The sequence below is a fragment of the Xenopus tropicalis genome, chromosome 4, assembly GCF_000004195.4.
Source record: "Xenopus tropicalis strain Nigerian chromosome 4, UCB_Xtro_10.0, whole genome shotgun sequence".
Lineage (NCBI taxonomy): Eukaryota > Metazoa > Chordata > Amphibia > Anura > Pipidae > Xenopus > Xenopus tropicalis.
The window spans coordinates 30,728,595-30,743,439 of record NC_030680.2 but is presented as its reverse complement, the minus strand read 5'-3'; the positions used below and the strand labels follow the sequence as shown (position 1 = coordinate 30,743,439).

Here is a 14,845-nt window from a genome sequence, read left to right as displayed (position 1 = left end):
GCCGGTGCTTCGGACATTTGATTTACAATGCTCTGTGTTCCTTTAGCAATGAAACTGATACAACATTCCGTGTCTTAACTCCTTAGCGTTCCCTGCTTTATGCCCACCAAACTGGTTATAAGCAGTATTTAAAATTGGCCCTGGCATTTTAAAAGAGACATATACAGTATGATAAACAAAATAAATATTATAGGTAAGTATGAATAATATATGGTGTTGGTTTAACTTTGCTCTAAAAAATTAATACTGTCTGCAAAAATGGCCCCTTTATTGGAGCTCCCTATAGACCCTTTCAGGTCCCTGTCTGTGTTTCAAATAAGGAGTGGGCATGTCCTAATGGTCCCTGCCAGAAGCACAGTAGAAGAGGGATAGCCAATCACAGCTCGAAAGTTACACAAGCAAAGACAGGCATCAGTTTCCTATCAGGTCAGCCTAGCTGCTGATTGGTTCCTATCCTACAGTGCAGTGTGCCGAATGCCGCCGCCGCCCCCCCTGCTCAGCCTGGGAAAGAAGGCAGCAAAAATTGGAACAGATAGGCAGGGCTAGTGGGATTTTTAAAGAAATTTTGAATTTATCAGCCTAAAAAACTACCTTTTATACGTCTATATTTAGATGAGTACAATACATTGGCACTATACTCTTTTTTCACACAATATGTCCCCTTTCAAGTACCCAGAAGCCCAAGTAGCCCCCACCAGCCCAATAAATAATGGCTGACAATGGCATCTTACAGCTGCCCCTCTGCTATTTGCCAGAATCCAAAAACTGCCAGTTTGAGCCTGCATATGCCCTACTCTGTAGTACTGGAGACGTGGGAAGCAAAAAGCATTGCTAACATGCCCCAATTTTGAGCGCGTACATTACAATCTGATAACTGTCTAATGATTCAACCAGTGCTGTAAGTAACAGCTCTTCAGTACGCAGAGCATATGCCCCAAGGAATGAATGTCATGCTAAAGTAAGCAGCCACAAAAAAGCCGTTTGCTCATTGCTCTCCTCTGTGCATACAGCCTGGAACAATGAAGGCCTCTGGGTATATAGCTTTTTATAATGCTAACAATGCATAACATACTTTCCATCTTACCTTCATCTGCCAAAACTGTAAAACTTGACTAAAAAATGATAGTCCTTCTATTGTCCTTGGGAAAAATATATTCTATTTAAGGCATTTGGTAGATTTTAGTTGATCATTTAAAATAAAAATCATATATATATATATATATATTTTTTTTTTTTTTTTTTTAACTAAAGCCTAAAAATGTATTTGGCTAAAATGCTGGATTTTATATACTTAAAGAAGACATTTTGGATAAATGGAAAAAAAAACAATTATGAATAATATATGGTGCTGGATTTACTTTGGGCATGTCCTAACAGTCCCTGCCAGAAGCACAGCAGGAGGGGGAGAGCCAATCACAGCCCTGCACTCACAGAAGCAAAGACAGACTTTAGTTCCCTATCAGGTCAGTCTAGCTGCTGATTGGTTCCTATCCTACAGTGCAGTGTACTGAGAGCTGCCGGCCCCACTGCACATCCAGAGAATTCAGCCAGCAGGAAGTGGAACAGATGGGCGGGGCTAGTGGGGTTTTGGTGGAATTTTTCAATAAATCAGTCCGAAACACAACTTTTTTAAGCACAATCCTTCTATATCCAAAAGAGTATAATTCACTGGTACCTTCTTAATTTTTATATGACATGTCTCCTTTAACTTACTGTACCAGCCCAGAGGTTCAACAGCCCTATCAGGCCTTCAAAGTTATCTGCAGGAGCTAACCACTGGATCCTGTTAGGCCATCTTGTGTATGTCAGTGACACTGCACATGCTCAGTGTGCTCTGGGCAGCTGTTGAGAAGCTGAGCTTAGGGGTTATTGCCAATCTTCAAGTAGAAAGGGAGGGTTTCATAGAAGCTGATGCTACAGGGCTGGTAATTAAATTCTGAAACAGAGTGCACTGGTTTCTGAGGTGGCATATAATGTGATCTAGATTTAATTAACATTGTATCTTGACTCTTATGTTCTGTCTGTCTATCTATCGGACATATGATTAATTATCTACAAAAATCTCTTTCCTTGCACTTACAGAACTCAGTCACCTGTGGCACCCTATATATTATTAATCAGCGGCTCCCAGAATCCTTTGGGAGTCAAAGATGGACAGAAGTTGCAGTTGTGATAGGGGCTGATTGTGCGGAGTGACATCTAGTTGTACCAATGCAAATAGCTTTATTTTCAGTGCATAAGATAAGCATACAGATATATTTGGTTCAAGGCCCCCTTTGAGGGCTAACATTTTCAGGGTCCCGCTTAGACAATAACAAGATTGCAAACATACAAAACATTGCAGAATAATGTAATTCAGCACAGTTCAAAGAATATATAAGAAACATATATCCCAGATCATGCTCTAATTGACCTTCAAGCTGGGCTTCCAGGAGTACCCAGGAAAACAAATAGGCATTGTCCCTAAATCTGTGCTTAACTTGCTTTTGGGTACCCACCCACAACTAAACCTCTGATCCCCCCCAACCGTGAGGGAAAACCATACTCACATAAGGGGCATGAATAAACATTGTGCAGTGCAGAACTTGTGAATATATTCCTTTTAACTGACATTCAAACAGCCTGGAAGAGGTGTTACAAATAGCCTCAAGCCTGGGTATTACTTCTCCGACTGCCCCTGCCAGTAGTGAACATTCACCAGTGCAGAAACCTCACATTTCCTACCACATGTGAAGGTGCAAAAATCCCATTAGGGCTAAATGCTGCAGAAAATCAATGTCAGAAGGAGAACAGAAGACGGCAGAGACTGAAATAGCATTCAGCTACATACACTATATACTTATTATAAATGGTCACATCCAGCATCCCTCTCTGTTTCCTAAGGGAAGTAGTTTGAAAGAGCTGTCATAACTCCCAAATATACTGAACAGTGGCCATATATACACATTCACATTTTCATCTGGCACATCAGGAGTCTGTTTACAAAAGATCAGAAGGCAACTGGTTTGTCAGTAAAGTAAAAAAAACTTGTCTGCCGCTGCAACTTCTGGAGAGCAAGACTGACATCTAGTGGTGCTCATGCAAACAGCATCCGAGGAAGTGAAAGGAGATGAAAAGACTCTTGTATCTGGCCCATCAGCAGACCTACGTGTTGAATGTTTTGTGATTTGCACCAATCCTTATAATATTTTAAATAATGTTTGGGCATTATTTAAAATATCACGTTTTCTTGGGGGGGGGGGGGTTGTTTATACTTGTCTAGGAACTTCAGCCAGCCACCAACTCAACTTCAATGAAAACCCAGTGGCATAGACACATTTGTAGATAAACACAGCAGTTCATACAGGAGCCTATGTTCCATGATGAATACATGGACAAAGGCTATGTCCAATCTTAGCTTAGCAAGCCATTTAAATGCATGAAAATGATACAGGAAAGTGATCAGTATCCGGAATATGCTAGAATATAATCTGGTCAGAGTAAAATGCAGTGCATTTGTCACTGATGCCACACAACAATGAAACCAATCCTCTGAGCAATGAGTCAGGGGCACGGTGAGACAAAGCAGTTACTAATCCCACTTATGCAACAGGAGAAGGAGCAAGAGTGGTTGGGGAGGGTGGCTCTCTGCAGGGGCCCTGTTATGTACAAATGACTTTAGTAAAGGGAATGGTCACCTTACAAAAACCTTTACTATGTCATAGATGGACCTGTTTGAAGCAACTTACTAACTGGTCTCCATTACTTATTTTTTATGGCTTTCTGAATTATTGGCCTGCAACTAAAAATGTCTATCTGGTTCTTGGGGTCAATGACCCTGGAAACAAACAAAAAAAACTGACTGTGAGTTTTTCAAGTAGAAGGACAGGTAAAATCACTGGGGGGGGGGGTGCCAAAATGTTAAGCACCCCCCACTTGTTGTAATCGATTACCTTATACCCTGCGCTGGTGTGAAGCACGATTACAATCATGCGGAGATGCCTAACTTTTTGGCACCCCCCCATGATTGTACCTTTTAACTTTGAAATTTAAATTTATTGTATTTTAGCCATTTTGATATACATATGCATGTAAAGGTCTCAATACACGGGCCGATTATAGCTTCCGATATCGGTCCCTTGGACCGATTCGGCAGCTTATTGGCCCGTGTAGGGGCAGAACCGAGGGGCCTGGCCAACCGATATCTGGCCTGAAATTGGCCAGATATCGATCGGCCAGGTTAAAAAATCCAGTCGGATCGGGGGCCGCATCGGTTCGTTGATGCGGTCCCCAAACCGACTGCCCCATTGCCGCGTGTAGAATTCGATCATTTGGCCCCAGGGCCAAACGATCGAATTCGCCTACATGCCTCCCCGATATCGCCCACCCGTAGGTGGGGATATCGGGTGGAGATCCGCTCGCTTGGCGACATCGCCAAGCAAGCGGATCTGCCCGTGTATGGCCAGCTTTACATATGCTTGTTCAATTGTCACAAGGAATAAAGATCGATATTATTAACAGCGTTTGTCTCATTATTACTGATTTATAATTATAAGTTTATATGGCCTAGTGGCCAACTTTATAACTTGGTAAAAAGGGGGTAAGGAAAGAGTAGGAATGGAGAAGGGGAAAGAACAATAGGTGCAATTGAGCATACCTTTTTATATATATATATATATATGTTTATATTCAAAAATATGTACCATTCCCTGTCTAAATAACCATAGATTCCATTTTAATTAGATAATTAAATTTTTTAAAAATCATTTCCTCTGTAATAATAAAAACATTACCTTGTACTCGATTCCAGCTAAGAAATAATTAATCCTTATTGAAGGAAAAACAATCCCACTGGGTTTAATTAATGTTGTAATGTTTTTTTAGTTGACCTGGGGTATGGAGATCCAAATTTTGAAAAGACCCCATATCTGGAAAGCCCAAGGTCACAAGCATTCTTGGATAATAGGTCTCATACCTGTACAGGTTACTTTAAGAGTAAATAACTAACTGCCACATTTTATGGCTAACCTCACAATTAATGCTCATTATTGCGGTTGTTAATCAAAGGCAGGGACCGAAATCACGAATGTACCCTATCGCTAAGGTTTGGAACATGTGATTATCTAAAAACCAGAGCAAAAAACATGGAAGTGTTACTAAAAAAATGACAAATAAGTATTCTTGCATAAAATCTGACTTACTGGCGTGACATATCCCAGTACATCAGCAGAGACGTGCCTCTCCTTCAGCTTCTTGGCACAGTAACTCCTGTGTTCCAGCACAATGTCCTTAGCTTTGACGTCAGTGGAAACCAGCCCACGGGTCTGTACCAAGGTGTCAGACAGACGAGTCTGCAGTATAAAGGCACAAGGACAAGGTAAGGGAGTTAAGTTTCTGTATACAAAAGAAGAAATGTTAATGAAAACAAGTTGGTTATTGTAGGTGGACAGTGAGTAGTCTATCCCATCCCCTGCGGCCTTGTCTACTGAGGCACAACAGTACATTTTTTAGTGTTCCTCTAGGGCCATTACACACGCATTTTTGTACCTGGGATCCTGTGCTTTATCAAGGTTCAGAACACTGAAATGCCAAATGCAGATAAAGTTGGCGGTGCAGCTTTTAATTTGTTTTTAGCAGTTCAGTGCACACCGCTGGATACAGTTACATAGAGGAGTATGGGGTCAGTTGACTCCTGCGTTCTCATGAAGTGGACCACTCAAGTCATCGTACAGGAATGCAGTTTAAAACACAATTGGGTGTAAGGGTTTTAAAAGTGTTGGTTTAAGGACTCCTATACTCTGGGCCTATTTAGATGCCATGTTAGGTCTCCCTGGAAGAGATGCAGTAGTCAAAACCTCCTTTCCTCCTGCAGTCCCATAAAGCAATGCTCTGCCTATGGCAGATACTGTCCTGTCCAGTCCAGTTTTGGGCAACACGGCACACATAAGGCTATTGCCACTCTATGCTTTACGGTGTGTCTGCACCCAAAGAAACAGCACTGGCCCGAGAGCAGACTGGCCTGAGTGCAGATATATGGGTGGCCTGAAACCCTCAAAGCCCGGCAGGCTCAGACCGGCAGGTCCCTGGGGACACCCACCAATGACCTAACTGAGACCTGCTTCTGCCTCCGGCAGTAGCTATTTATGGGTGCACACCTGCCCCGCCCCCTCCATGATGTCAGAAATGGGGTTGGTGCAAGTGCGAGTCTATAAATAGCAGGAAAGCAACAAATCCACTGTTTTAGAATCTGAACTTGCAAATGCAAATTAGGATAAGGAAGGGTTAAAGATGTAAATTTTCTGTGACAAAAAGTCACGTGAGTTTTAGGATTTGGATTCGGTTTGGCCAGAGGCATGGATTCGGCCCAATAAGCTCTCTTCTTCATAAAGAATCCAAAATGGAGGAAACTTAAGGGCAAGACCAATATAGAAAAATAAAATACATAAGCTTTGTGCATTATCAGTACAAATAACATGATAAAGAAACAGCAATAAACAAATCTGATCTTCCAGGGCAATGATATCCTGGGGAATATAAACATATAAACCACTGTCTGGATCACCTGTATTATTGTAGTGTGCATTAAACCAATACTGTAAGGCTAACACTGCCTACTAAATCGCCTGTCTCAACAATGCCAATACTCTATAACATGAATGCAAAGTGATTTAACTCCATGGTTACTAATAAGTTCAGAATGTCCATAGCGCAGCCACAGTCTCCTATGTGCTTCTTACAGAAGCAGCAGCCCTGTCTGCCAAGGAAGGTTTTAATCAAGTACATTTAAATGCATTCTTGGCAGGCTGCCGAGTATAGAAGGCAGGCATTCCTAATGCAGGAGAATTTATGGGCAGAATGCTTGTCTGCTAGATATCTATTTTAACTGCATCGCTTCCTTGTTGAACCAATAAATCTTAAAGGGATACAAAGACACTGAGGAACAATTAAAAAGCCTAAAAAAAACAGCACATCTGCATTTTGGTTTGGGCACCCTATCAGAGGTCCAACGTCTGCTTAGGGACCTTGCTATGTGAAGCAATGTTCTATTGCAAAGGGGGTGATAAATGTAGCTGCATACAAGAATAAGCTCCAAGTTATGTTTATTTTAGCAGCTGTCGTTGCAACAGGAAAGCAACAAAAAGCAACAGAAAAACAGATGTAACAAAAAGAAGACCCTTAAGAAGATCTCTTAATTTAACCTACAGCTGGATGGGGAGACACCCCAATGGAACGCTCTTTGAAATGTAGCATTGGGGTCTTGAGCTGCCTAAATTCAGTACAGATATAGAAATAATATCCACACACATAAATAAAATGTGGGTGCTTTAAACCTCCATTCAAGGGTGCAAACTTGCTGAGGTTTAAGGCAAGCAAACAAAATAAAATGTAAAACGGTAAAGGGGAACTCCAGCTTCTGAACCAAAATCTGTGAAACAGCCCCACACAACATAGAAACCCATAATATAACTATCACTGTAATTTGTTGCTTCAAAAAGTAGGAATAAATACAATTTATATATGCTGAAATCCAGCTTCAAAACAGTTCTTCTCTTTCTGCATCATTTGAAATCCTGGCAGGGCAGGAGGGACTAAAACATTGATGTTACAAATTGTTACAACTCGGCAGATTACAGACATCATGAAGGAACCTTCCTTAGCAACATCAAGAATGCAAGGGATTGTGGAATTTGGAGGATGCAGGCTGAGCACAGTCGACTGATTTTATTTGAGTCTCAAAGTAGCCAGCCAGATCAGCAGGGGAACAGGGGGCGGGGCTTAAGGAACTGTTCCAAACCATATTTTTACATTAAAAATCATGAAAAGGCTGCATATTTGCACCAAATCCAGGATTCAGTTCGGGATTTGGCTGAACCAAATCCGAATCTTTTCCATGACTTTTTGCCACATGAACGCGGAAGTTGAAAATTTTCACTGCACGCGGGGTTGTTTTTACGCATTCTATGCTTTTCTTTGCATATTCAAATTAGGATTCAGATCTTTCATCAAAGATGGGTTCAGGATTCGGATAAAACCAGCACGTGCAGGGCAATAAATTGTCAACTTCTGCGTTTATGTGGCAACAAATCCGGCATGATTTCGCTGAATCTGAATTCCGTCTAAAAAAACGCAGAATCCCAAACTGAATCCTGGATTTAGTACATCCCTAAAGGGTATCTCTTCCTTATCAAACAGCAGCGAGTCTATAAAGGGCAACAGTTAGCTTCTCTGCTATCGGCTCCGTCTCCATCTAACAAGGTGCCTAAGTTCATCTTCCTCACTGTGTTAGACAGAAAGTAATTCAAAGAGAACTAAAGCCAAGTAGACTATTCTCCAGTACTTCTATACAGAGTGGCGCTGAAGCTTTTTTTAAACCTTGCTCATCAGCCAGATTTCTCTGTCCCACAGGAATATAATTTCACCTCTTGACTTCTTCTTGTTCCTATTACTTTTTCCAGTCAATTCTATTTACATTAACTCAAATGAACGCTTGGGACAGCTTGTGCTCCATCTGTACATGCCTACTAAATACTTCTCTGAGCATTGCATTGGATGAGACATATGTCACCATAGAGTTCAAGTGTAAGGCCTTTCTGTGCAGAGACTTCACCTGCCGGAAAGCAGTAGGACAGCTCCGTGCTGGCTACAAAAGTTTGGTAGAGGAGAAACATCCAGGCAGTTTTAGTTTCCCTTTAAAATGCTATAAGTAAGTATTGTTCTACACTTTGAAACCTGGCTTGGACAATACACTGCAGGACATTGCAAGGAATAATGTTGGACCACATGAACTGGTATGATATGTACTGTAGGTGGCACGCATTATAGGCAATCCCTCCTCAATACACATGCAATGAAGTCCATACAGGGTGAAAGCAGTTATCCTCCTTTTAAACATACACTTTATGATGTATAACCATATATATTAGCTTTTCAGCTATATGAAGGCAGTTATTATATCATGCTCAGTGCACAGAGTTCTATTCCCTTACCTTGGTCTCAGGTGCTTTGGAAGCCGCTTTCTTGGAGTCTGTCTTGGAGAGCGTGGCATGGATCAGGGGGCAAGTGGCAGCCACCAAGAAGAGCAGAGTGCTGAGCAGCCTCATGGCTTCAAAGCTGACTCACTGCAAGTGGAACACACACACGGTGACACAGCAGATACAAACCAGAGCCCTGATTTCTGCTGCTCGAGTGTGGGAGGGAGCCTGGCACAAAGCTGGAGGCAATGTCTGGCTTTCTAACCTCTTTACAGTTACCAGCTGCAAATCTGCACGGCTGCCCTGAAAACACCACAAACCGCAGACAGATTTAAACAGTGACTTTGCCAATAAGAAACATTGTTTTTATTGTGTGAACTAATTAAAATATGCTATATGTTTATATTTCATTAAAGGAGACATATAGGACAAATTAAAAAAAACTCTAACCTTGTAGGCAATTATGGATAATTAATGGTACTGGTGTCACATTGCTGTAAAAATGAATACTGTCTGTAAAAATGGCCCCTTTACTGGAGCTCCCTATAGATTCTCTCAGGTTCCTGTCCCTGTTTCAAATGAGGGGTGGGCGTGTCCTAATGGCACTAATAGGCCTAATTTTCCTTTCTGGAAAAATTTTCAATAAATCATAAAACACTACTATTTCAAGCATGTTCTTTTTATATTTAGATAAGTGTAATACACTGGCACATTATTCATTTTTTACATAATATGTTTCCTTGAAAAAAAAAAAAAAACTATATTCCAAGCATTCTGGGTAATAAATCCCATACCTGTATCTTATTATTATATTAAATCATGTCTGTATGTATTACATATATCAAAATGACTAAACATAATGGCATTATGCAATTTTCTAAATGCATGCTAAATGCATGATCTATTAACAAGGTTCTATCATAAAGCTGGCTTACATCCCTGCCCCCCCGTAAACCAGCTTTATGATAGAACCTTTGTTAATAGATCATGCATGGGGTACAGCAGCCTTATAATAAAGATCTGTGACTCCGAATATGCTTCCCTACAGAGCTGTACTCTGGCCTCGCCTGCTAAAGTAAGTGATATATGGGCAAATTCAGTCTGGCACTGAGCAGGAGGAGCAGCCAGAGAGCCCCATGTAGTAAAGCAGACCTATAAGTCCACTGGGCTGATACAAATGCTGGCTCATAAGGAGTCACTCTGACCAATGCTGTTTCAATATTTGCCCAAATATTAAAATGCCTTGTTGTTTGGAAGTTCGTTTCCCTGGACAAAGAAATTTTGAATTGCTTGCTAGTGAAACAAACACGCTGTTTAAAGGGATACTGTCGTGATTTTTATTGGGAACTTTTTATTCTTAAATTACACTGTTTACATAGCAAATAATTCACTATACCATTTAAAATGTTATTCTTGAACCAACAAATGTATTTTTTCAGCTGTAATATTGGTGTGTAGGGGCCATCTCAGTCCATTGTGCCTGAGTCTGAGCTTTCAGAAGGAGCCAGCACTACTCATTAGAACTGCTTTCAGGTAACCTATGGTTTCTCCTACTCCCATGTAACTGGAGGAGTCCCAACCTGGACTTGGATTTCTTACTATTGAGTGTTATTCTGATATCTACTGGGAAATGAAGAATATGGCTAGCTCTGTGTGAAATTATATTACTAACAAAATGGCCCCTTCCTGCTTATAGTGTAAGTGAAGTTTATTATGCTTGGCTAACTAGATAGAAAATAATTGTATTACTTAGGTTCCTAAGTTCAGCCTTTTATTATACTGCACCTGTGCACCAAGCATGAAGAAGCTGAGAAGATTGCAATGAGAAGTTTAATCCAGCGACAATATATGGCTGCAGGTTGGACATCCCCTGTATTTTGCCACCTATAGGGACCCCCTATATCCTAATCTGATTATAGTTGGACCAAAAACAAACTCCCATAAATATATCTTTTGAGCAAAAATGTCTCCTCCCAATCTACAAGCCAGCTGTTGAGAGGCCACAGCCAGAGAAGGCACTGTCGCTCGTTTACCTCAGGAGATAATAAGAGCCAGTGGTTTGCGGCTCTCCAGCTATTTACCTGGGTAGGGTTGCCACCTCACCCCTTTAATACTGGTTAGGGCGTATTCTCAGGGAGCCAAAAAACACTTGCTGAGAATACGCCCCGCCACTGTCAATTCGGCCTACCTTGTGCCTGCACCCAAATGAATGGAATACACTCAGGTGCAGGCACATGTAGCCGATATCCGCCAAAAACCGCAAGACTTCATATTTTTCAGTGGATATTGGCTACATGTGCCTGCACCCAAGCATATTTCATTCATTTGGATGCAGGAACAGATACAGGCATTTTTGAGCGTATGGAGCATATTCTTGCCATATGTTTTTCGGCTTGCTGAAAATACGCTCCATACGCTACGTGTGGCATTAGCCTTAGGCTAATCAATATGAAGTCTCATATTTTTTTAGCAGATATCGGCTACATGTGCCTGCACCCAAGTGTATTCCATTCATTTGGGTGCAGGCATAGGTAGGCCGAATTGACAGTAGTGGGGCGTATTCGGTTGCCGAGAATATGCCTGTGTGGCATTAGGCTGATGCCACACGTGGCGTTTTTCGCTGCGTATTTTCTAATTCTCTCGGCGGCTGAAAAACGCCTGATATCATCATCCATAGAAATAGCTTGAAAAGACTCGAAGCAAACCACACAATGCGGAAACACGCTAGAAAACACTTTAGCACGGATTTTTCAAGCGTTGGCCGAAATACGCCAGTATTTGCAAAGTAAGCTATTCCTATGTATACGCAAAGGCAGCTGCCAGACCTAGTGGAAATACGCTGCGTTTTTTGCTATTTCGCACTATTAGCACCATGGAAACAGGATTTGCTATGTCACCAGTACAAGGCTGAAAAACGCCATAGTCAGGGGCTGTGTGGCTTGTGCGGCGTTTTTAGGCTGAGAAAAAACGCAGCGGAAAAACGCCACATGTGGCATCAGCCTTACATATTGATTCCACATCCTGAAATGCTAATTAGCAATTAATTTAGACACATGTTGCATATAAATCAGTTGAGAATGCATCTAAGTTCTAATTAGCCATGCAGGATGTGGATTCAATATGTTGCTGGCATTTAAAGGGTAAAGTGGCAACCCTACACCTGGGCAGTAACACATGGCAACCAACCAATGATAAGCTTTCTTTTTTTAGCCAACTGCAGGTAAGAACTCCAACAATCTAATTGGTTGTCATGAGTGACTGCCCAGGTGCAAACTTGCCCTTTGTAAATTAGTCCCATATATTTTCCAATTTACTGAAAAACAAAGAGAGATTCGGCGCAGGGTAACTAGAATCACTAACAACTCTCAGGAGAAAATAAGAGCCAGTGGTTTGTGGCTCTCCAGCTAGTATCGTACTACACCTCTCAGCATCCACCAGAAATAAACCTGCGGCCAATGTGATGCTGGGAGCCATAGTCAGCATCAACGGCAAGGATTCAACATGCTTGAATAAAGACTAAGAAGCTTCCATTTGCCAGCACCCCAATATACACACACTCCCATTTATCCGGGACCCTTTCCCATGTGCCAGTCTGACAGGGGGAGTACCATGACACTAACCTGACGCAGCGGACACGTCACTGTTAAGTCTCAATAAAGTTTCACATTCCAAAAGGTACAAAAGCGCATGCGCAGCATTTTCGCTGTTTGTCAGTGGAGCTACATGTGGGCGTGGTAACCCCTCTCATAGGGGCTACGGGAAAGTTAGTGACGGGTACACTTTGCGACTTAGTACTGCACTGCTGTAAATTGTGGGCCGGTTGTTTGGTAGCCGCTTTGTGATAAGAGATGAAGCAGTAATTATACAATTATATTCATTTTAAAGAAACTGAAACCATTAGAAAAACAATTTTGCCAAAATTAATGAGAATATTAATACAGGTATAGGACCCATTATCCAGAATGTTCGGGACCAAGGGTATTCCGGATAAGGGGTCTTTCCGTAATTTGGATCTTCATACTTCATACGGGGAAGTTAGTGACGGGTACACTTTGCGGCTTAGTACTGCACTGCTGTAAATTGTGGGCCGGTTGTTTGGTAGCCGCTTTGTGATAAGAGATGAAGCAGTAATGATACAATTATATTCATTTTAAAGAAACTGAAACCATTAGAAAAACAATTTTGCCAAAATTAATGAGAATATTAATACAGGTATAGGACCCATTATCCAGAATGCTCGGGACCAAGGGTATTCCAGATAAGGGGTCTTTCCGTAATTTGGATCTTCATACTTTAAGTCTACTAAAAAATCAATAAAACATTAAGTAAACCCAATAGGATTGTTTTGCATCCAATAAGGATTATTTATATCTTGGTTGGGATCAATTACAAGGTACTGTTTTATTATTACAGAGAAAAAGGAAATCAGTTTAAAAATTCTGAATTATTTGATTAAAATGGAGTCTATGGGAGACAGGCATTCCGTAATTCGGAGCTTTCTGGATAACGGGTTTCCGGATAAGGGATCCCATACCTGTATAAGTAAATATACACATTACACATTGATTAAGCCCTTGCTGTGATTGCAAAGCTATTTTTAAATGTAATTGCAAATGGAAGCATAATATGTCCCTCACTGCACTGCTCCTTCTGACTCTTGGAACAAGCGCAAGTCCCAAGTCCCACACAGGCTTCTGCTGCATTGCTGCAAATATCCGAACCGGCAGAGCATTGCAAGGGACAGACAGATACTCCTTACAGTAGCACACAGTCCCATAAAAACTAACAACTTGCTCCTTCTGGGCCGCTTAATGGCACGTGTAAAGGACCAGGCAACAGGCGTGCCTGACTGATATCGGGCAAGTTTGATTTTCCCATTGGGCCAAGGACTGCGTCAATATATCCAACCAGATAGATTACTGGCTGAGATGTCTTTCGGGATAGGTTTAGAAATCTAGTTGGGTGAGGACCACAATGGCTTTTTGCAGTGGGCTTGCATTGCCGCTTGTTATGTTCCGATAGTTGGACCTGGACTGAACGATTGGATCAGCCTGATTTGTAGGGTTAAGGTGGCCATACACAAAGACCATTGGTCGCATGAAAAATCATTCCCATCCTCCACTGACATTCAGGGCTCAATCGTCAGATATTTAGAAACAATAAAAATTCTACCTTCACTTGCCGATTCAGCCCTGAACGTAGATTTTGCATGGGCGACTTCAATGGCCAATCAAAATCTTTTAACCTGTCCAATCGACGAGACGACTCATATCTGCAGCCTTTTGTGATATCGGTTGCCTCTTTGAGCAGCCATACATGCACCGAATATCACACGAAACAAGGTTTTGTATGATATTATCGGTGCGTGTATGGCCGGCTTCAGTGTCTCAGCCCATTAAAATCGGATGCTTTTTAAATACACATGCTGCAAGTTGGATGCATAACTGTACACAAATCCTTGGTCCTCATTTAAAGGGGTGGCTTGTTTGGTGACCATGCCAAATAAGCATATCTTACATGTGGCCAGCTTTACAGTTTATTCCATTGAGCTAAATGTATTTTGGGGTTTACGTCTCCGTTAACATTGGTTCTCTTTAGGATAAGTGCTTATTTTCTAGAAGCTGCACCTATTAATGTTCATATGGTTGCAGTAGAGATAACAGGACTCATTCACTTCTTGAGGTAGTGTAAAGTGCTATTTCAAGAACAAGTCACCATGTTGTTGCACCCAGTGCCACTTTTTTTTACAGTAGGCTGTTGTAGGAAATCTGGTGTTACAGCCACTTTAAAGGTTGTTGTAGCTACATGGTTTCCCTAAATCAGTAGGCGCTATTCACAAGAGAGGGAGGAACAGACTGAGCAGCAATGAGTGCGACTATGTGGAAGTGCAAGGA

At 41.5% G+C, this 14,845-nt stretch overlaps 1 protein-coding gene across 5 annotated transcripts in view; it reads right to left on the bottom strand.

Annotated features, from left to right (window-relative positions):
* Positions 1–12,676, bottom strand: part of chid1 (chitinase domain containing 1) — a 163,882-nt gene extending 151,206 nt beyond the window's left edge. The window contains exons 1-3 of one of the 5 annotated variants that reach the window (XR_004222175.1): positions 12,572–12,676; positions 8,967–9,098; positions 5,181–5,330 (exon numbers count right to left, since the gene is read on the bottom strand). Coding sequence is in view for 4 of the 5 variants with exons in the window: in XM_012960959.3 (XP_012816413.1) it covers positions 5,181–5,330; positions 8,967–9,080 (264 nt within the window). In the remaining variant the exon portion in view is untranslated. 5 annotated transcript variants of the gene reach the window in all.
* Between the last annotated feature and the right edge of the window lie 2,169 nt (positions 12,677–14,845).